Source organism: Pimephales promelas, chromosome 21 (assembly GCF_988280905.1).
Source record: "Pimephales promelas chromosome 21, fPimPro1.hap1.1, whole genome shotgun sequence".
NCBI lineage: Eukaryota > Metazoa > Chordata > Actinopteri > Cypriniformes > Leuciscidae > Pimephales > Pimephales promelas.
Genome location: NC_142789.1, coordinates 11,940,842 through 11,964,015, shown reverse-complemented (window position 1 = coordinate 11,964,015; position 23,174 = coordinate 11,940,842). Strand labels below are relative to the sequence as shown.

Sequence of the window (23,174 nt, the reverse complement as noted above, 5' to 3'; positions counted from 1 at the left end):
CGTTACAGGTGTGTGTATGGAAGCTCAAGGTTAAATGGCAATCCAGAGCTCATGGTATTAATGATTACAAGAATTGTGTCAGATGGCGACTAACTCTCTGACCTCACATGGCACATTTGGACCATTTATGGCATGTGTAAAATATCATGGGGGAGTGTCAGGGGTTAAATGCTGCTGTCTGCCAGTGTAGGTTTGTGTACTTATGTGGCATGATCCTCTACCTGCACCATTTTTAAATGACCTGTGTGTGTTATCAAACCATGTTGGAGTAATAGTGCCATGTCAAATTCAACCTTGCATTCTCACACTCTAAACTACAAACACAAAATCTACTCCTGTTACAGCAACCTTGAACTTGAGCTTTTTGGTATTTATGTAAACACCAGTTCAACATTTACTTGTTAACTCGTGTAAATGGCACATGTGTGTGGCGGAGGCCATAACGACAATATTAAAAGTCCTCATACTTTGTACGTTTCAGTTTTATTGTTTGAACCAAATAAACCAAATAAAGATAAACATTTTTTAGATAATTGCCGCCCTATAACGTTCTGATTACAAAATATTAGCTGCAGTAAATGCTCTATGTATATTAGTATATTAGCTGCAGTAAATGCTCTATGTATATTAGTATATTAGCTGCAGCTATGCTATACTAAAACCCTGCTTAGAAGAAGTTATCTCATTCACACAATCTGACTTCATGAAAGGTCGACACATTTCAAATAATATTGGTCTTGTTTTAGATCTTTTAGATTACTCTGAGATAGTTAATGATGATGCACTGATCTTGTTCTTAGATTTCTACAGATCTCATTCCCCATTGACAACCATAGTATGTATTTTGTCTATGGTAGTCAATGGGGATTGAGATCTGTTTGATTAAAACATTCTTCCAAATATCTTTTTTTGTGTTCAGCAGAACAAATAAACACATAGAGGTTTGGAACAACATGAGGGTGAGTAAATACAGACAGAATTTTCATTTTTGGGTGAACTAACCCTTTAACCTTTATTGTGAATTGTTTGAATATCGAAGGCATCCAAATAGCAGACCGTGCTATTTTAACCAGTCAACTGGCCGATGATACATGTATTTTCCTGAAGGATAATAGACAAGTCCCCATTATATTAGAAGCATTAAAACATTTTTCAAATGCCTCTGGCCTTTTTTGTTAATCAGAGTAAATCAGAGAAAGTTAGGTCAATTAATCAATAAATCTCCACATGAAAGAGTTGAAAATAATTTTACAATGTGTTTCAATAAAGCAAAAATGACTAATTTGTTTTTTGAAAAGTGTGGTGGGTTAAACTTTTTATTATCATGTGACTTTAAATGTAGTAAATTTCCCATAAAAGTATCTAATTTTCACAAGCAATCACTAGATGCATGTAAATAGCCTTTAAACACAATTTCTCCCCTCACACATGTATAATATGGAATAAATAACCAGTATGTATTACCTAAAAGAAAAATTATATAAAAAAGAATGGTTTGATGAGGGAATTATTTTTTTTTTCTGAGTTATTAAATTGTAATGGTGAGATTTACAACAATTTCTTGCTCTCTCAGGGATTGAATCTACATGTAGAGATTACCATATGATTGTTAAAAACATTTCCATTAAATTTCAGCTTGTGAAAGCGCATCTCATTTTTGCAGCAGATTCTGGATGTGTTAATATTTTGGATATGAAGTGTAACAATTCTTACATCAGAAAGTGTCTTAATCAATATATCAGTTGCTACCCTAAAGCAATTCTGAAATGGAAACCATTCTTTTCTTTTTCTATGCCCTCTTCTGAGACAATCTGGTCTGCAAGTAATACATTTTTACAGCCGAATAAGGTCAAGGAAACTCATTTCAAAATACAGGTGAAATCCCTGTAATGCATTTCTTAATAAGTGTAAAAAAAAGACTTCTCACCACATGTTTTTGTAATCTTGAATCTGAAACTCTCATACATTTATTTTGTAATTGTAAATATTCTGAAGATTTTTGGAAGGAAGTATCTATGATGGTTTTTGATACATTCTACAAAATAATCAGAGCAGATGAGGCTATATCTTCTCGGATTGTCATACTGGCTCAGATATAATTGATAACACATTAAAGTGAATAATTCTTCTTAGGAAGTTTCATATACATAAAGCTAATGTCTATTAAACCCTCCTAATTTATTTTGTAAAGATCTTAAAATATTCCATGACTCGTTGAATTCAATCAGAAATAGGTGCATAAAAACATCTAAAATAAAAATAAATAGTTTGTAAAATTTTTATGTTTTACACTGTACAATGTAAGATATGTTATATGTTTCCCCCAATATCTGTTTGTGTTATGTTTGATGTTAAATGTCTTTGTAAGCTTTTATGAAAGTTTAAAAAAAACTATAAATGTGCCTGATTGCAGTTGACCCAATACTGCCATCTAACTTACTGGAGACTAAAAGCTCTCCTCAACCTAAAAGAGTATTGCTCTAGTCTAGATATCATATATTTTACATCAAAAAATTGTGGAGGGTTCGGGCGTCCTAAAATGTGTTAAACCTCTTCGACAACTTCAAATAACTTGAGTGAGCTACAAGAGACCCGCTATAGTTATCTTGGAAAACATTTAATAATTAATGTCTCCACAACAAATTGAAGTCTTTGGGGCCCCCCTTTGCGTTTCTGTTTGGACAAGAATAGCCAGAATGAAACGAGGTAAAATAATGTTATGATTTTATGTATTAAATACTTATGTATATTACATAACCCAATGTAAATATCAAACATTTCTACTTGTTTTCATTCGAACGATATCGGCTGGAATTGTGGAGCGACGAAGTGTGACTGTGACATCACAGATGCTTCCATGCAAGCGTGAAGAGAGATTTGTTTGAGCTGCTTTTAGAGTTTTCAATAGATTTCAATCGCACATTTTTGCTTTCTATCAAAATCTCCGTTTACTTTTTGCGACGCAATGATGATTCAGTCAAGGATTTCAAATATACCCTTTTTGGATGGAGCAAACGACATGTTCACAACAACGAACAAGAGCCACTTTAAACCATTTGACAACACCGCCATTCAGAAAAGAAATGTTATACTTCGGCCCGTCTCAACACTTTTACAACGAGGAGACAACAATTGCCAGAGAAAGCACCAGACAGAGACAGCGTCGTCCTTCACATCCCATCCACGAACCCCTGTCACACTACCAACGATGACCCACCGCACGATGCAGAGAACCAACTTTAAAATGCATTCTGAGAAAAGGTGTGGAGACTTTGAGACTAACGTTACCCATGCAGACTTCAAGCCCTTACCCATGTCTGCAGCCAAAATAATTCGTCCCACCACCTCAGTCAGGATAAGTCTCCCGGGGAGCAAATTTCCTGAAACTACTCACAGATCCAGTTACACCAAACATGAGGTGTCATCAGACCGCAGGGCAAAGGAAACAGTGAACACAGGTACCCACTGCACACCAAAGTGTGATTGTGCATTAATACTCTCACAGTCCATTGACTTTTGTATTTTATGAGTGGATGTAAGATGCTTTCTTTTTATCAACAAGGTGTCGGGTCAACTCTGAAAGAGAACAAAAAGGATGAATTCAGTTCCAGTTATCATGAGCAGTTCCAGTACAGATGGTGTCCTCCTCCTCTTCTGTCTGCAGAAAAGGTCAGTCTTCTTTCTCATTTGCAGTGGTTTCAGAGACAACCAATAATGTTGCAGTTCAATAACATCTTTCTCTTTTTCGTTCAGCAAAGGATTCAGATTTCATCTGTAGCGATGGGAGACCGAGAAAAGAAGCTGGGCAAACAAACAACATATTCCAGCTCTTTCAGTCAATCAGGTGCCCACAGGTACTGTTAACCATCCTGCTTAAACACAAAACATGTATACAACCTAACAGGAAAGCTTTGAATAACGTTTGATAAGACATGGTTGAGAGCAGTCAGTGTAAATGAGATAGGAAATCTAAAACTTTTTTTTTTTTAACAGCTATGCTAGGGAATGTCTGCTTCCCAAGATAAATAAATCCCGGCCCATCAACCTCCGGGAACATGCTGATGAAAAATGGATAACAACATCATCTGAGGAATTTCCTGCACACAAATATGGTATGTACAATAATTGTATACCATGTTTTTTTATGCCATATAATCAGTGTTGGGTGTAACTAATTACTAAGTAATTAGTTACTATAATTTAATTACTTTTCCCTTGAAAATGTAAAGTAAGGGATTACTCTTCATTTATCTGTAATTTAATTTACAGTTACTTCTGATGTAATTGAGGTGAATACTGTGTATGGATCTATCTGATCTCAAAGCGATTCGTATGCTTTGAGATCGGAATATGTATGAAAAAAGTGTGAAATGTCATGAGATCAGACATTACAGTTTTTTTTATTCGCTTTGGTACTATTTTCACAAGTAAGGTGTACATTTTCAAAACTCTTAGTGCTAATATCACAACAGATCATCAAAAGTGCACTTTTTTCAAACATTTCATCATGTTTTCAACTGTGTTAGTACAATTCACACAATCACAAAGTATCCTTTTCACAACACAAAATAAGTGTTTCATCTACATTATTGTTTCATTCACAGTAACTGCCTTTCATAAAGCTCTTACTATCAAACTTTTGATTTGCATCTCTTTTTGTTCAGTTTAATACTTTTGTCTATTATTTAATCCAACAGATCTTAATGGTTAATCAATTAATCATTTGGTAAACCTATAGATTTTCATTTCAGCAATATACAGTATATGGATTTTGAGAACTACAGAAATAAAATGTGTGTTTGTATGAATATTTAAATTACATGTAACCAGTAACCACACATGATGAATACTCGTTATAGCTAAAAAAATTTTTCACATAGTGGTGACCAGTCTGACCACAATTGGCCACTATGTACTGTAATGTGTGCACTAAATGTTATGTTTTGTTCTTCTTTAGTTACATTTCATTATAGAAAGTATACCTATGTTACAATTATATCTGAAAAATAAAAACTATAATTTGCCTAAATGATTGTAAAGGATGTCTTCATTGATCCTTCATTTGATTAGGCCTACATATATGATGGATATTTGGAAATTATAGATTATGTAAATGTTGGGTACTGTAAGTGTATTGCCTAATGTTACAGTACAACTGTGTAATCTGTCTTTTATAGTACAGTAGCATATTCATTTCAGCACTTCTAAGGCCGATTTGAAACATGTATCTTGCATTGTTTGCTGTTGGATGAACTGATTGTTAAAAGTACTAAACTGAAAGAAGATCATATTGTTGTGTTTCAGTGATTAAACCAAATGTTCTCATTACATATTACAATAATCTTGTGTTTGAAATAATTATTATGTGGACTGAAAACATGTGCAACTGACTGAAAGCATTACATCAGGTTTTGAAAAAATGACTAGCTGCGTTACAAGTGTGATCAGTTTGGATTTTTGTACTAAGAGTTTTGAAAATGTACACCTTACTTGTGAAAATAGTACCAAAGCGAATAAAAAAAACTGTAAACAATAGTGGGTTTAACATCAAAATGTATTGTCTGATGTTAAAAAGTATGTTTTTATAATGTAACCTTCTCCACCTCTGTTTACTGTAAGGATAATTCATGCAATTGTATAGTATTTATTTGAAAGAATTAAAACAGATTCATGTCTATCCTTGTATTATTCAGCTGGTTGAGATTGATATGGGATTTTGAAAGTAATTAAATACTTTTTAGAGAGAGTAATTAGTACAGTAATCTAATTACACGGTTGAAGAGGTAATTAGTAACTAGTAATTAATTACTTTTTTAGAGTAACTTACCCAACACTGCATATAATGTTCTTCAACTATTTAAACTATAAACAATCTAAAGTATTACCTTCGTATTGTAATTAAATGTTATATTTGAATGCATTTTCAGATTGTTATTTCTTAATTATTTAATTTTGCCATCATTTATTTATTATGCAAAGGCGGTTTTATCTGTTCACTGGGCTTTTTGTGCGTGTTAAGGGTAAAAGCATGAGCATGAGCCAGCAGATGGTGCCATTTCAAATAGTCCTGACTAACTTTTGTGAATTTCATGGAGACTTAATCATCAACAAAATCATATTACAGTTTTTTTTTTTTTTACAATCACTTTGTTACTATTTTCAGAACCTTGATGTCATTTTTCACAACTCTAGACACAAAACTTACAACCAATGATCAAAATGCACATTTTTCAAAACTTTAACCCTTTTCTCAATTGCTTGGATACAATACACATACAACTTAGATCATTTGTTCATTCAACATAAATCACCTGTTCAATATGACACAACTTAACGTCAAAGTACTACTATTTTAAAAGGCAATTCACACATTACATTTCAAATGAGTGTCTATTCATTTCCTTACAATGATCTAATTATCAATTGATACAACTGCTCAAACTGATAAGTAACTGTTGCAGTAAAAAAGCATTGTTGTAATGTATGGAAACAGACACATCTTCCATGTTTACAGTAAATCATGAAAGTATAGCTATACCTATAGAGTGCCGAAGTGATGACGTCACTTTGTAGGACAACTCGGATGCTAGCGCCGCATGGGTTCCCTCTGTCGAAAAGCAATGCATTTTCCCCATAGACTTTTGGAAAATCGCAAAAAAATAAGATCTGTGTTTAACAAAGAGTTGTGACCCTTACACGTTTTGTCTAGCAAGATAATCTTTACACGTTAATCCAAAATTTAAAAGATTTTAAAAAACACAATCAGACACAATAAAGTTTAAAAAAACACAAGCAGGTTATAACAGTGTGTTCTATGTCAGAGATCAATACGTGAAAATATTTAGAGACTTTGTTCACCACAGACCTTATTTCAGGCGATTTAGCAAAAAACCATTCAAAAATCCCATAGGCTTTAGAGCGAGGAAACCATAATGCTAAAATGCTAACTCACTTCCGTGTTTTGGCCTACAGAGTGACGTCGTAACTTCGGCACTCTATTAGCGTGAAGCATGAACCAATTCGACTACAATTTCCATGGATGTAGCATAATATTATATATTTTTGTTGTGATTGTAGTGTTTTGCATCAATATATCACACACTTTGTTCAATGATTCCTCTATGTGTGTATTCTCTCTACTACTGCAGTACTTTTACAGAGATGTATATTTACTGTACATGTAGTACCATAATGAAACTTGTATCAACTATTTTGTTCAACAATATTTAATGATTGTACAAACAATGACACAGTGAAACCATCGGTTGCTTGTGTGTGGGGGATCTATAGTTATGTTTCAATGGTATTTCACAGTAAATTTGTTTTTGAACCAATGATTGTGCAAGTGCAAGATTGTGAATGCACCATGCAAAGTTTTGAACATTAGACAGCCTGTGTTACAAGTGATAACCGTTGTGAGTTTTGAAAAATGACATAAAGGTTCTGAAAATAGTAGCAAACTGATTGTAAAAAACTGTATGACATATACATCAAGTGTATAACTTTTTTTTTTTTAAACTTTACCTCTTTTTTTTTTCACCAGGCCCTATTCACCTTGAGCGCCGAGACCCGAACCTCAGCTCTGTGTTCAAAGGAGAGATACTTGAGGGCAACCAGGAGAGACTGTCAACAACAAACCAGTGCTTCTTCCCAAAGGTGTGACCTGTTGCATCTTGCCTCATGCTTGAAGATCTAAATACAAAGTGTGTCTTTCCTAACTGAGCAGTGTTTTCTTTATCAGATAGACCCCACTCAGTTCCCAGAGCATGTGGACGGATCTCGTATCAGGACTTTAAGCAATGTAAAATTTGGGCAGCCTGATCTGGCTGGATGTTTCTACAGTACGACATCACAGGAGCAGTTCCCATCAAAAGAAGTGGACCGTCCCAAGCCACCCATCTACCCACCTAGCTATGTGCTGCGTGAGCAAGGTACTTTTGGGTTACTAACCTGCATTTTCACATTGGACAGTCACCTAAAATGACCTCCTCACATTGGATATTGTCAAATATTGTCAGGTTGATTCAGCATTTTATATATATATATATATATATATATATATATACATAAAATGCTGAATCAACCTGACAATTCAGCATTTGTCATATATATATATATATATATATATATATATATATATATATATGAAGAGTTCAGATGCAAAAGCCTCTAAATGCCATTTGAAATTTTCTTCTTTAATGATGATTTTTGTCAAGCTTGTATATTTAAGTTCAGTTATTTCACTTAAATGGCAATGATAATTACCTATTAATTGTTATTTAAGTGAAATTACTGAACTTGAATATACAAGTTTGACAAAAATCATCATTAAAGAAGAAAATTTCAAATGGCATTTAGAGGCTTTTGCATCTGAACTCTTCATATATATATATATATATATATATATATATATAGAGAGAGAGAGAGAGAGATTTATAGATATGTGTGTGTGTGTGTATTTAATAGATTTTTTAATAGATTATAAGAAGTTAACATTTAAATGGTACTACAAGAATATTTTAGATTATCTACCAAAAGAAAATATGAAATTACATTCTTAAAAAAAAAATAAAAATATACTCCAAAAATAATGTCAATTATTTCTCTGATCTTGTTTTTTAGAGCCAGATCAGATGCTTTCAACTATGCAACAAGATTTTGTCCCCCTGAACTCTAGAAGACAGGAACTGAGCCCTATCCAGCTTCAGCAGGTGACATTTCACAATATTGACATTTCACAGCAGATAAACTCCAACTCACTGGTTTCACATTTATTCTCCTGTCCTTGACATTGGTCTGTTTTTACACTGTCTTGAAATGTGAGATGGGCATTGGCTCTTCTGGTGGTGCTAAAGTTTGGTTAAAACCATGTGATAAGTAATTTTAAAACTTAAAAGTCTCCATAAAACTGGAACTGTTTTCCCACTTTGGGGGATTGTACAGTATAATAGTTGTTCAATTACCTTGCCAACAACCTTAAGGGTTCCCTTTTTTGACCGACGAATACAGGCTACTGTATTCTTCTGTTATGGATGGTTATTATCTTTTAGCCTGATAATACCAGACTCTGCTACTTCACTTTGCTTCATACACAGCGAAATGAAATTAGTGGAAGTAGGAAGTCTGATGTAGTCTTTCACACAGGCGCAAAATACACATACTATTTGGCCATCGGTTGTAGTTTTTGCAGAATTTTTAAGCTTCACTTTTTTTGCCCAGATGCAGCCAAGGTGCTAGTTTGTGTCTGCTAGTTCTTTGACTTAGGTTTGCTACAAGTTTACTTAGTTTAGAGCTGATCTTGACCTTGTACTAATCTCTTTCTAGGTTAAAAACTGTCATATCAGGCCCTGGCACAGCAAACATGACTTCAGGACAACCCACAATGAAGCTTTTGTGCCCAAGCCCTACTGCAAGGCATCCCTGGACAACCCACCCCTACAACACATCAGCCATATGCCATTTTAAGTTGAAAAACTTCATTTCAAATGTATAGTTTATTCAAGTCTTAGCACAGGACAATGAATCGCAGTTGACAAAATCCAGCTCAACTCCATCATAAAATAAAAGCAAATAGAAACTGCTACCGCTGCTGGTGTCCCTTGTATCCTCTGGTGCTCTTGGAAGGGCTGAAAGTTCATAAAAATTGGAAAGAAATCCAAGTCCAGGCACTCAGGGTTACAAAAGTGAAAAAGGCCTTTATTTAACAATATCGAGGGCTAAACCATTGAAAAACACCAACGCGTATCGGCCAATACGCGTTGGTGTTGGTGTTTTTTTTTTATGGTTTAGCCCTCGATATTGTTAAATAAAGGCCTTTTTCACTTTTGTAACCCTGAGTGCCTGGACTTGGATTTCTTTCCAATTTTTATGAACTTTCAGCCCTTCCAAGAGCACCAGAGGATACAAGGGACACCAGCAGCGGTAGCAGTTTCTATTTGCTTTTATTTTATGATGGAGTTGAGCTGGATTTTGTCAACTGCGATTCATTGTCCTGTGCTAAGACTTGAATAAAACTATACATTTGAAATAAAGTTTCAAACTTCGCTCCAGCTTCCTTTTGTTTAGAAACAATTACTATTTGTTATTTGTGTGTCATGTTTTATGTCAAACACTATTTGTGCAGACCTTTTTGCTTTTGACTTTTTAAACATTAAAATATTAAACTTTCAAAGCATCACTTTTTTCTATGTATGCTCTCTGTAGAACCTTAAAGGGTCCTGCCAGTCGCTTCATATATAGAATCGACGGCTCGTGAACATATGTCATCACTAAAAAAAATTAAATAACCTGTTAAACACTAAAGTATTATGCAAACATTTAGTACATAGTTTAACCCAAAAATTACATTTCTGTCATTAACTCATCCTCTAGTTGTTCCAAAGTGTCTTTCATCTGTCTAACATAAAAGATGATATTTTGAAGAATATGGGTAACCAAACAGTCGATTGGCCCACTTGACTTCCATGGTCTGAAAAAAAAAAAAAAAAGAAATACCATGGAAGGTCCATCAACTGTTTGGTTACTAACATTCTTCAAAATATCATCTTTTGTATTCAGCAGAAGAAAGAAATTCACACAGGTTTGGAACAACTTGAGGGTGAGTATTTTCATTTCATTTTCAACTATCCCAATCCAAACTATCCCTACATTTTTTTTTTATTACAGTAATTATAAAGTATTTTTACAAGCTGTAAACAGGTCATAGAACTGAATAAAATATAAAAACAATTAATTAATTGTAACTAAATCCATTAAATGATCAATTAGTCAAGAACGTTACAGGTGTGTGTATGGAAGCTCAAGGTTAAATGACAATCCAGAGCTCATGGTATTAATGATTACAAGAATTGTGTCAGATGGCGACTAACTCTCTGACCTCACATGGCACATTTGGACCATTTATGGCATGTGTAAAATATCATGGGGGAGTGTCAGGGGTTAAATGCTGTCTGCCAGTGTAGGTTTGTGTACTTATGTGGCATGATCCTCTACCTGCACCATTTTTAAATGACCTGTGTGTGTTATCAAACCATGTTGGAGTAATAGTGCCATGTCAAATTCAACCTTGCATTCTCTAAACTACAAACACGAAATCTACTCCTGTTACAGCAACCTTGAACTTGAGCTTTTTGGTATTTATGTAAACACCAGTTCAACATTTACTTGTTAACTCGTGTAAATGGCACATGTGTGTGGCGGAGGCCATAACGACAATATTAAAAGTCCTCATACTTTGTAAGTTTCAGTTTTATTGTTTGTATTTGTCCCTCTTGTTTTAATGACAGTAGTCGTGCTGTTTGTGTTTAGACTGAGGCATTTGAAATAGAGCTGAATATTAAATAGCCCTTTTCTAGCTCATTATCTTATTTACTTATTTTAAACCCTTTTCACGTTTCCGGGTTTCTCAGAAGACGAAGTCGTCCTGCTGTGGTAAAATTCTAACGCAGTGAATGGCAGAGTACCATAGACAGCAGACTACATATTTTTTTGTGTTCCCATTTGCTCAAAGAGAAAAAAAAAAAAAAAACGGGTAAAAGCGTAAGTAAATGTAACATCAAAAATTAAATAGTGTTATAAATGTGCATCTCTTTCAGACATTAAAAAGATCTAGATAAATTTGAAGGAAATATGATGCTGATGACCGTTAAAACCATAGTAAAAAAAAACTGTTACAAAAAATGAAAACCTTTCTGGTGAAAATTTAAAATCTTGTGAAAATAAATCAATACATCTGCTCAGAGGCATAACGTTAGAGAATGGGCGTGGTTACATCCCCAAAAGGGCGTGTGTCTGGTTCTTATTGGTCCACAATCGAAATTGGGTGGTCACCAAACAACAGACCGAGTACGTGTGTTGTGACCTTTTACAGTCTATGGTTGTGACCTGTACGCAGTTTGTGGGTTTTGAAAGTGAAAGGTATGTTCTTGTTTTGTTTTGACCTTGTTGTATTGTCACCTATGTAATTAGCAACGTTTTTATCTGGTTAACAATAAATATGAGACTGTAACGGAGTTAGAATTAAGTATTCTTGCATTGGTATCTTCAAATGAAGGATGATTTAAAAACGTCTCTAATCACAAGAGATGCACACATCGATTATTCTTATGGCTTAAGCTATATTATTTTGTGCTTCATAGGCATGGCTTTCCAAAGCTTCAAACTCTTTGCTCTTGAGCTGGACGGCCCGGATGATACCGTGTACAGCAGTGGAGAGATGGTCACTGGCGTAGTGATCCTGGAGCTCAACCGGGAAATCAAAGTCCGAGCCATGAGAGTGCTGGGAAGAGGTGTCGCCACAGCCCACTGGCTGGAAAATCGCAGTGTCGGCGTGAACGCCGTCTATAACGACTACACATCCAAGACAACTTATTTCAGGAAGAGACAGCACCTTATCCGAGGTGGGTTTGCATGGATTTTTCCACTCCCTCCATATTTAAAAGTGTAGTTCAATCAAAAAACTATTTTATTTTGATTCTGTGCAACAAAAAAGATAAATGAGCTTTCTATGAACAAAATGAAGACTAAATGCCAATGTTTGTCACAAACGCAGCACAAAATCAACAGGCTATTTACAAATCACAAAACTCGTGCAGAATCAGAGCATTTATAAAAAATAATAAACAAACGCATTGGTTGTTATAGCTGTGAATGGTTGTAACCTAGAACAGTAGAACCAGATTAATCAGTCTGAATTGTGGACGATTTTTTCCCCGACTCTAATTCGAATGAGTCTTTCGTACACGAAAAAGTAAACATTTCGCTACTTCTCGCATTTATAATTTGACGTGAATCCACAATGATTAGGGCCGATATCAGTGTTGTCAATGAATAACGACGTACACAACACAATCCTCACTATCATATGATATTATACAGTATGGCTCCAACGGCGTATAGTGGGCTAATCATACAAAGCTAACCATTTTTGGTTTCCAAAACATTCTGGGAAAGTACGTGTTTCTGGATCCCAGAACAGACCTTCTAACATCTTCTGTTGGATAGCCAGGAAAGTTTTCTTCACGTAAATAAAACATTCCCTGTTTGTAGGATGTTCCCCTAGCATCCCCTGTTCCCAGAACGTTGTTATTTGGTTCCGAAAAAAAACAAAACAAAAAAAACAACCTAATAGGCGTACCATATGTGAATGTTGGGGGAACGTTCTGTGTGTGCTGTAAGGACCACTTTTGATGATATTTAGCCCTTTTTAAGGCTTGACATCTTCAGGTCAACATTATTGTAATAGAAAATGACAATTAAACTCAGCCATACAGGTTTGTAGGCTATTAATAGGATGGGTAAATGGTGAACTGTCCCTTTAAGGCTTTAAAGCTCTTAATGCAGGAGATGTTTAACTACTCTAGCCCCAGCTTCTTCTTCCTGACCTTTAATAGCTGGCACAGGAGTGATAATGCTGAGCAAGTGTGTGATGTGGTTAATTATTCAACTGTTTAGGTGGAATACACACACGACCAACTGCACTACACAAGCCAAATGCCTCTCAGAAAGGTGATAAAAGCACTGCTATTGTTATTAAAATGAAGTCACAGTTATTGTCACTTATGGGTTGGTGTTAATAGAACATAGCGATTTACAGGTAATCAGGTCATGTTTTACGGCTCTAATATTTAAAAACCTAACATAACATGATAAAGATTTTGTGACCATTTCATTTCAGTAGTTTGTCAATTTCACAATGTGATATCTATTGTATAAAGTAGCTATAGTTTTAAACGCATTAAATGTTGGTGCCGATCTGTACACACCTTAAAATGTTACGGTGTACAGATTGACACCAACCATTGAATGCGTTTAAAACTAGCTACCACCTCAGATCTTCTTGATTGTTGCTAACAATGCAAATTATACAACACTATGAATAGACAATATAATTTCGATAATTTTCATTTTTTATAATTTTCATTTTGTCAGTAAAATCAGCTGAGTGGGCTCTTTCTGTGTTTTTTTTTCTTCTTTTTTTCTACAAGTTATCATAATATAAACAGAATCCACTCAAACTTGTCTTTTTGGTGATAAGGAGAAATGGGGCGGTGGAGAAATAGATGACAGCCAATATTTTGTCAGATATATTAACTGACAATGAAGAGTCCTTCGGGAATACAATGTCCATTTCAGAAACTGGCTTACATTTAGTCATTTAGCAGACGCTTTTATCCAAAGCGAATTACATTGGTTGGGTTTAGTCCTCAGTCAACCAAACATTGACTAAACCAAACATTGATTTGGCCTCAGATGTAAGTCTGGTTTAGGCTTGTATCTGAGGATAAATTCATAATTATAGTTGGTTCTTGTGTCATATCAAAAATAGATTGGCAACAATTGGTATTTTTGTTTTTAAAATAGTGTTTTTTCCCCCATTCTTTACGTTTTAGTATTATGTATAAATCATCTGTGCCATGCCTTTATATATGACTATTGGCAGCGGTTATGAACAACCATAAACTGCACATGCTTTTTGACCCTAGTTGTGGATATAATACATAGTTTTGGTAGCCTACGTGATTACATACCGCAGTGTCAGTTTAAGAACTTGTATGGCCTGGATTGCTTATCGTTATCTAAACAAACAGCTTGTTTCTTGACAACTCAGACGTGACAATCTTCACGTAGTAATTTCCATTTAACACCGCTAGGTGGAGAAAGAACCACACGGACATTTGGACGAGTCCCTACAATTAGACAGTAAAGGTCCCTACAACTAGTGTTGCGAATACTCCACAAGAGGGCGATACGTGAACTTATTTTTGCTGTAACAAAGAAACAACTTGTTTTGCTCTTTAAACCGTCCCAAAAAAGTGTGTTTGCACTTTTTTTTGTACCACCTTTCGGCAAATACTTAGTTTGGCAAATACTTTTATTTTTACAGTGTCACTTTTTAGAGAGAAATGCTTTGGTTTTGAATGCTTATTTGTTTATTGTGCAAAAGTTCACATTTGCACATATTTCATAAAAAAAAAAAAAAAAAAAAAGATTGACAAGGAAGTAGCAGAAGAGTAAAGAATGAACCCGTTTTTGTTTTCGCTGAACTTCTTCACGGGGAGGTTCCTCGTGGTTCGGGCATGCTCAGTCAGCTTGTTTTTGTCTAAGAACCTGTAAGCATCAATCATCCGAGCTCTCCATCCACACCCAGTTAAGATGTTTATGAGCAGGCAGCGATTCCTGCCATAGGCCTTACATAATAAAATCAGTAAGACCGCCCACACGAGTTAAATGCCGACCAGGGAACATGCAGAGCTTCAGTTTTGTTTTGAAACTGAAGGAAGAGCAGCTTCCTTGCACTTGAATGCACCCTCTCGTTCTTTGTTTGACTTTACACGTCTGAAGGCGACATATTTTAAAGGGCTGCACTTAGGAAAAGACCAAAGATGATTTTCGACAAGTTGAAAAAGTTCGACATCGTGTTTGATTCTCCGGAGATGGACTGTCCTCCGGTGTTCAGCAGTGGAGATGTTGTCTCAGGGAAGGTTGTGCTCGATCTCTCTGCGGAGAGTAAGGTCGAGTCGCTGAAGTTGCATGCAGAAGGTTTCGCTAAAGTTCACTGGACCGAATCTCGCAGCGCTGGGTCCAGCACCGCGTACACGCAGAACTACAGCGATGAAGTGGAGTACCTGAACCGGAGAGAAGTGCTTCTGCAGGCAGGTCAGTCATTCACAGCCAGAGGCACTCGAAAGTTAGTAAGCTGCCTTATTAGACTGAGTTTTGGGCATCGAAGTCGAGTTTTAAGATGTTTTGCGCGTGCAGAATTGTCCAAACATACTAGTTTAAACCATTTCCCACTGTTAGTAAAGCTGAGTAACGACTCTTAAAGGAGTTCACCCCGAAATATAAATAGTAATGTTGCTGTTTCTCACTTTATGTCGTTCTAAAACCATAATGACTTACTTTCTCACGTGTGATGGGATTTAAAAAAACACACTAGCCATTCTTTTCGATGTAATAATGAAAGCGAAAGACGACTGTACCAAACAGAAAAAAAACAGTCTACTCTTATGTTGTTTTTGTGGACTGTTTTTTGTCTTATCTGTAGTTAATGTTAATCTTTCTACCAGGCGATTGATTAAAAAGAACACAACTCGATAACGATTCATTCAGACCACTTTTTTTTTTACAATTAAATGAATCTATTAGTTTAACATATTCAACTCCTTCGCCTCATTCTTGTTAACTGCAGATGTCAAGATGGGTAACTACCTGGATATTGTATGTTATTCACTCAAAACATAAGCATTTTTCCACATCATTTTTTATATTATTAATTTGAGTGAACTGGTACTTTAAACATGTTATAACAGCAGTTCGGTTCATTTGTTAACTAATCATTATGTGAGCTGTATTTAAGGCTGCTGAATAAACTAAATTAGTTAACATTCAAGAGGCTGAAGTTGAATGAGAGAAACATTTCAGACAAAGTTCAACCTTTCGCCTTTAATAACTGACAAAACATGAAGGTTAATGTTTTTGTGACCGACATCAGCGTGATTTCTGGTATCAGCAGTTGATGGTAATGTTTTGTCTCACTCTCATCATTAGGCAATTATGACATTACTGGCCTTGGTATGGTGTTTTTATTATTTATTGGTGGTGCAATCATGTTTCTTTACATTTGTTCCCCTCCAGATAATGGCGAACTGACGGTCCTGCCTGCCGGGAGACACGAGTACCCTTTCAGTTTCCAGCTGCCAGAGGAGTAAGTGTTGCAGTTTTTATTCGTCTTTTATTTAGAAAGTTTAGCAATGAAATGAGGGTTAATGTAAGTGTTTTGTCTGTCAGAACTCTAGTGACATCCTTTGAAGGGAAGCACGGCAGCATTCGATACTGGGTGAAGGTTAAGCTGCATCGCCCATGGGCCACCGTCAAGAAGATCAAGAAAGAGTTCACGGTTATCGAGCCCATTGACATCAACACACCTAGCTTACTGGTAAGTGCTCACATTATTTGCTGCCTTATCATTTTCTGTTCATAATTTTGGTTGCATGCGCACTAAATCAAACTTCTTTACTTCAGGCATCTCAAGCCGGAACCAAAGAGAAAATGGCCCGCATTTGGTACCGCAACTGCGGACAGGTGTCGATCACTGCGAAGATCGAACGCAAGGGCTACACACCAGGTGAGGGCGGGAACCCACCGTCACGTTTAAGTCGTACTCCGGTTTTCACCGCAGAAACTCTTTAACATGTCGTTATTACTCTCCAGGTGAAGTGATTCCAGTCTTCGCTGAATTCGATAACTCTACTTCTCGCTCCGTGATGCCAAAAGCTTTCATCACCCAGACGCAGACCTTCATTGCCAGAGGCACCATGAAGCAAAAACGAGCCGTGGTGGCCACATTGTGCGGGGACATAGTTGGCGCACGCCGCAGGGAGACTTGGCATGGCCGGGCCATCAAAATCCCCCCCGTAGGCCCATCCATTCTCCAGTGTCGGATCATCAAAGTAGAGTATATGCTCAGGGTGAGTTTGTTGGACCTTCGAGCTACTAAATTTTGACCGTGTTGCTTGAATGATTACTAAACATTGCTTATTTTCATAGGTGTGTGTTGACGTTCCTGGGACGTCCAAGCTTTCCCTTGAATTTCCGCTGGTGATGGGCACCATCCCTCTGCATCCGTTCGGCAGTCGCACGTCTAGCTTCAGCAGCCAGTACAGCGTGAACATGGAGTGGCTTCGCATGGCCATCCCCGAGCAACCTGAGCGTAAGTAAACCCCCAACCCTGGCTTTCATTCTCTCTCGTCAGCCTGAAAGCGATGGCCTACGGTGAAATATCTGTCACTCACCTCGAGTCTTGTTTGTTTGTGTTTTTCCACAGCTCCTCCAGATTACAGCTCTGTTGTCACAGATGAGGAAGCGGTCCAGAACTCCACAGCAGGACAACCCGAGGAAGACCTCAGCGGCGTACTGCAGCGCTCCCTCATGGCCTACGTGCAGGAGTTTAGATTACGCCCGCCTCCAGTGTACAGCGAGGTGAGCGGACGGTTACATGCAAGAACATATTTGAAAATAAGACCGCAGTGGGCTTTATGCCCAGCTGCACTACTTCCTGAACTTCAGCCAGCTCCTTGTTTCCTGTCTGCCATTATTGGCCAAATTGATTAATTCAGGTGTACCTGACCTCAGTAGTCATGGCAACAATAATCAGACACACCTGAATTAATCAATTTGGCCAATAATGGCAGACAGGAAACAAGGAGCTGGCTGAAGTTCAGGAAGTAGTGCAGCCGGGCATAAAGCCAATTGGTTTTGCTCCGATTATACTTCAGAAAGGGCCCAAAAATAGTTTTGGAAGCCTGTTTCCAAAAAAAAAACCCTCACTGTATCTCACAACTTCGTCCTGTGGCGTTTGCAATTGCAACTTTATTTATTACATTACTGCAAATTCAACTCACAATTTGGCACTTTTTATTTTCTAACATTCTCAATGACCTTTTTATGTTTTACTTTGAGGCCGAAACAGCTTCTGTTAAAAAAAATCTTAAAATCAGACACGCGCAATGGCACAAAATTGGCATCTTCCTAATTTGGCTAGTGACTTTAAGGCCGTGTGTCCACTAAAGCGTTTTTACCACGCTCCTGGCGTATGTTTTCAATTGTTTTCAATGGGAGCGCCGCGTTTTTTTAAACGCCATGAGCGTACCGAGGCGCTAAGCGTTTTTTTCACGCTGAAGCGCCGAGCGCCCAGCGTTTTTACTGGTCGCTGGGAGTTGAAAAATGTTCAACTTTGGATAAAACGCAGCGCTCATCACCGTCACATTTTACCCAGCCGTCCAATCACAGTGGAGGAGGGGCGGGACTAAACCACACCGACCAACTGTCACAACATTCAAACAGTGCTGCGGATATTCTGTATCATAGCAACGAAACGTCTCAACGGAAAAAACGCTGCGCTGCCAAAACGCTCTCAAGCGCCCAAAGCATGAGCGTCTAACAAATTAATTTGCATCAAAATACTGAGTTTGATTGGATGCGCAGCTTGACACCAACAACAAAGTATACAAGAAGGGTTTTGTCCTTTATAAGAAATTGATTCTTTCCCTGCTATCTGCAAGCCACTCTTCTGTGAATCTGCTATAATTTTCGAGAAGCGTCATATTCCAAGTGTTCTGATCTGTTTTTTTTTCTTCCTTCTCACAGGTGGACCCAAACCCTCAGCCCAACAACATGCGTCCTCGTTGCATGACCTATTGAACTCTCTGCCAGCTGAGCATCACGTGATGTTTGAAACAAAAGCCGAGATTTAAGTTCTCCTGGATGCCTCTCTGAGACCGAGATTGGTACTTGTTCCTCGTTTGAACCGTTCGCATCTGCGCTTCCCGCAGTGGGCCGAGAGAGGAGGAGATGTCTGGACTAGGCATGGCAGAGCGCTTTCAACAAACAAAGAGGACATTCAGTACCGGGGCGAACAAAGGTTCTGCCCGCGCTTGTGTCCCAAAGAGCGATCAGACTCCGTTCTGTGCCTTTAACGAATCGTGGCCTGTCACACTTGTATGTAGAATCAGGGAATTTTGGGCATGATCACTAGAGAATTATGGGTGATACTACCCATAGTGCCTTACTTTGCTGTGAATGAGAGGCGAGTCCCTCTTAACCAGCTGCAGTCTGCCAGGCGTATGTGATGCCGTCCTCTCCCAAAACTGTATCATAATGTACGCCACATTTGATGTTGATATAAGCCAAAGAGATTGGTTTAATGTTCATGTGTGCACAGGTAATTCTATGCAAAAGGGAAAACCTAAAGCTTTATGAAATAACGTGGGGGAAATTTCGAATGTAAATCCTGGAAGTAGAAAATCACATGCTCCCCCCTCCTTCGGAGAGGGAAACTCCGCTCCAATTTGACGTTGGTATAAGTTTCATCTGGCTCGACAGAGGTTGAGTTTGTGACCTGAAAGGTCTTAATGTCTTGCTGAATGTAATGCAAGGCTGAATGTGTCTGTATAACCAAGGATAACTTTTCTTTTTGCAAAAATTGTGTTTTTCTTTGTCATTTTTGTGGCTTGAGGGAGCGAAATGCAGGGCTAGTGCAGCCCTTGATGGTTAGCTTTACAAATAATGGGAAAAAAATAGAGATGCGTATCCTAGGTGCCTTTAGTTTTGATTAATTGTTTTAGAACTAACGATGAACGGCTACAGGGATAATGTCACAATTAAGCTTTCCTAGTGTCCTTGCAAACATTCCAAAAATACCACAGACTTGCTTCATTTCCAAATGATGAAAAAGTGTAACTTCAGGTTCAAAGACAGTGATTGTTTATGGCACTCATTTCATATGAATGTATTTTATAGATTTTGTTGTTTATGAAATTTGTGACAATTATATTTTTTGTTAATCACTTTCAAGTAAATAAAAGAAAAAAGAAAAATAATGCATATGAATGTGGTGTTTTATTTCATATGATTTTGGAAATAATTATAATGGCATATTACACTATTTATTACTTATATTATGCAAATGACGAAGTATAAGCAACATATTTGCTTCAGCTTATTTCAAAACAGCAAGGCCTGGTTTCACAGACAAAGCTTAGACTAACTAAGGCCTTAGTTAAATTAGGACATTTAGAAGCTTTTATATATGTGCCTTAGAAACAAACTTTATGGTGTACATCTTGAGGCAAAACAATAGCACTGACATATTTTAAGATATGCCAGTGCAAGTTTCTTTAACACTGCTCAAACAAGCATTTTAATCTGGGACTGGCTTAAAGGGATTGTCCACTTTTTTGGAAATATGCTCTTTTTACAACTCCCCCAGATTTAAACAGTTGAGTTTTACAATTTTCTAACCCATTCAGCTGATTTTCTGATATTTAGAAGAATATCAGTAACCAGACAGTTTCTGCTCTCATATACTATGGAAGTCAATGAGACCAGACACTCTGGTTACTGATATTCTTCTAAATATCAGAAAATCAGCTGAATTGATTCGAAAACGGTAAAACTCAACTCTGGGGGTGTTGTAAAATGAGCCTATTTCCAAAAAAAAAAAAAAGGTGTATTGTATCCCTTTAAGCCTTGTCTGTGAAACCAGCCGCAAAAGTTTTAGTATGAAATGCATTACTCGTAATAAGTTACGTTCATCGCTCATTTAACATTTATAAACATGTTGTTTTCACTTCAATGCAATGTCAGAGGTCTACAGTTGTTATGGGGGTTGTGCATTTATAACATAAGTGGAGCCTGAGGCACAGAGTGTCCTGTTTTTTTCTGAAATAGTTCCATACTTTCAGTTTCATAACACCTCAATAAACATTCAACCTACCAAGAAAAAAAAATCTTATGGGGATGATCTTATATCAAATCTTATATCATGATTCAAGTCCACTTTTTACATTTGTTAACACTTCATTATATCTTTCATTAGAGTACTTCTTAAATTAATATGTTATATATATATATATATATATATATATATATATATATATATATATATTAATATATTATATGCACCAGCATAACAGAGGCCTGATTGAGCTTGTTGAATAGTTTGTTTATTTATTTATTTTATTTTTATTGCATGAGTATATCCTGCAGACCTTTTATTATTTTATCATCATATAATGTGACATGAATTGATGACACAGGAAAAATTTAGAGGAGTAGTTCACTTTAAAAAACAAAACAAAACTTTTGCTGATAATTTACTCAACCCCATGTCACCCAAGATATCCATGTCATTCTTTCTTCAGTCAAAAAGAAATTAAGGTTTCTGATTAAAACATTTCAGCATTTTTCACCATATAATGGACTTTACTGGTAACCAAACAGTTCAAGGTCCAAAAGACACTTTCAGTGCAAACTGTTCAAAGGGCTTTAAACGATTCCAGACGATGAATAAGGGTCTTATCAAGTGAAATGATCGCTCATTTAATAAATAAACAACAAAGTTTATGTTTTATAAGCTCAAATGGTCGCCTTGCTCTGTTCTGTGATGCCCGTTCGTGACTCTCCTGTTCAAACTCGTTTATCAAAATGAACAAATCTTTTTTTGTGTGTCATTTGGTTCATTCAACCATAGATGTATATATAAAGGCTAGATGTCTCGTCCACGCTGCTGGCAAATGGAGGTCGACGTCAACATCTTGTCACAGTCAGCTCGCTCAACATTATTTTGATGGTGCATGTACTTTTTAAATCACCGTAACTTGCTCAATTTTCTACCTATTTTCAAACGCTCTGCGCTTTGTTATAAACAGCAGAGATGTAGTTATGATACTGCATTCTTATGAATAATAAGTGTATAAATAAATAATCATCCAGAATTATAGCCACTTTAATAACGTTTGTAAGAAATCAAACCGTTTGTAAATCCATCAAGATTTCAACGAGAGTATTTCTTACATCAGATACCACAGAGCCCGCCAGAAAGCCTGTCTGTGACAAGATGGCCGCCGGTGATGACGATAAATACTCCGCCGTGATACATCTAGCCTTTATATAGATATCTATGCATTCAACAAACGAAATGAATGAATTGACTCGGAAAAAGATTTGTTCATTTTGATGAACGAGTTTAAAGCCCTTTGAACAGTTTGCAGTTTGCACTGAAACTTTCTTTTGGACCTTGAACCATTTGGTTCCCGTTGAAAAATCCTGGAATGTTTTCATCAAAAACCTTACTTTCTTTTCGACTGAAGATAGAATGACATGGATATCTTGGATGACATGAGGGTGAGTAAATTATCAGCAAAAGTTTTTTTTTTTTTTTTTTAAGTGAACTACTTCTTTAAAGATGCAGCAGTCACAAGTTTATCGTCATGCGGCGTCAAGGACTGTTCTAAGAAAATATAGGATATTACTCACAAATCTTATATACATCTGTTTTGCAGATGTAATGGAACAGCTGAACAACTAATCTAAGAACATATAAAAGAACAGTATCTGCTGAAAGGGAATTGAAACACGTCATTGCAGAACTACATTCTTTTTTAATTTCATTACTGGAAAACATGAAAAGTTTGAAAAGGGTCACCTGATCCTGTAAGTATGACACACAGTGCTTTTTGTTACTCTATCAGTAAGAACCCGTCCCGCACAATAAAACAGAGGCGCATTACAAAGGATCTTTATTTTTCTCTTTAAAGACCTTTGAGCTAACAAAAGCAAACAAGACTGCAGAGCTACATGCCCTATTTTACAGTAGATGTTATATATAGCCTACA

At 36.7% G+C, this 23,174-nt stretch overlaps 2 protein-coding genes across 4 annotated transcripts; both read left to right on the top strand.

The window, feature by feature from the left end:
* The first annotated feature begins 2,637 nt into the window (after positions 1-2,637).
* LOC120467203 (uncharacterized) lies at positions 2,638-9,541 on the top strand. 2 transcript variants are annotated; one of them, XM_089124913.1, is made up of 8 exons: positions 2,641-3,458; positions 3,563-3,669; positions 3,754-3,854; positions 3,994-4,112; positions 7,544-7,656; positions 7,742-7,931; positions 8,623-8,711; positions 9,325-9,541. In XM_089124913.1, the coding sequence occupies exons 1-8, from the start codon at positions 2,966-2,968 to the stop codon at positions 9,463-9,465; spliced, it is 1,353 nt and encodes a 450-aa protein (XP_088981039.1). In that variant the 5' UTR covers positions 2,641-2,965; the 3' UTR covers positions 9,466-9,541. The 2 variants fall into 2 exon arrangements, with proteins under 2 accessions (XP_088981038.1, XP_088981039.1); XM_089124912.1 differs by having other exon boundaries at positions 2,638-3,458; positions 3,563-3,854.
* A 2,301-nt stretch (positions 9,542-11,842) lies between these two features.
* Positions 11,843-19,227, top strand: arrdc2 (arrestin domain containing 2). 2 transcript variants are annotated; one of them, XM_039655593.2, is made up of 9 exons: positions 11,843-11,916; positions 12,138-12,398; positions 16,636-16,705; positions 16,789-16,936; positions 17,023-17,125; positions 17,212-17,468; positions 17,548-17,710; positions 17,825-17,979; positions 19,147-19,227. In XM_039655593.2, exons 2-9 carry the CDS (start codon positions 12,140-12,142, stop codon positions 19,198-19,200), a joined length of 1,209 nt encoding a protein of 402 aa, XP_039511527.2. In that variant the 5' UTR covers positions 11,843-11,916; positions 12,138-12,139; the 3' UTR covers positions 19,201-19,227. The 2 variants fall into 2 exon arrangements, with proteins under 2 accessions (XP_039511527.2, XP_039511526.2); XM_039655592.2 differs by lacking the exons at positions 11,843-11,916; positions 12,138-12,398 and adding an exon at positions 15,136-15,657.
* The last annotated feature ends 3,947 nt before the right edge of the window (positions 19,228-23,174 follow it).

Coding starts and splice junctions, on each gene's coding strand:
- arrdc2 (XM_039655592.2), top strand. CDS start 15,384: ATGATTTTCGACAAGTTGAAAAAGTTCGACATCGTGTTTGATTCTCCG. Junction 15,658..16,635: donor AGAAGTGCTTCTGCAGGCAG/GTCAGTCATTCA, acceptor GTTCCCCTCCAG/ATAATGGCGAACTGACGGTC. Junction 17,469..17,547: donor AAGTAGAGTATATGCTCAGG/GTGAGTTTGTTG, acceptor TTATTTTCATAG/GTGTGTGTTGACGTTCCTGG.
- LOC120467203 (XM_089124912.1), top strand. CDS start 2,966: ATGATGATTCAGTCAAGGATTTCAAATATACCCTTTTTGGATGGAGCA. Junction 3,459..3,562: donor AAAGGAAACAGTGAACACAG/GTACCCACTGCA, acceptor TTTATCAACAAG/GTGTCGGGTCAACTCTGAAA. Junction 4,113..7,543: donor ATTTCCTGCACACAAATATG/GTATGTACAATA, acceptor TTTTTTCACCAG/GCCCTATTCACCTTGAGCGC.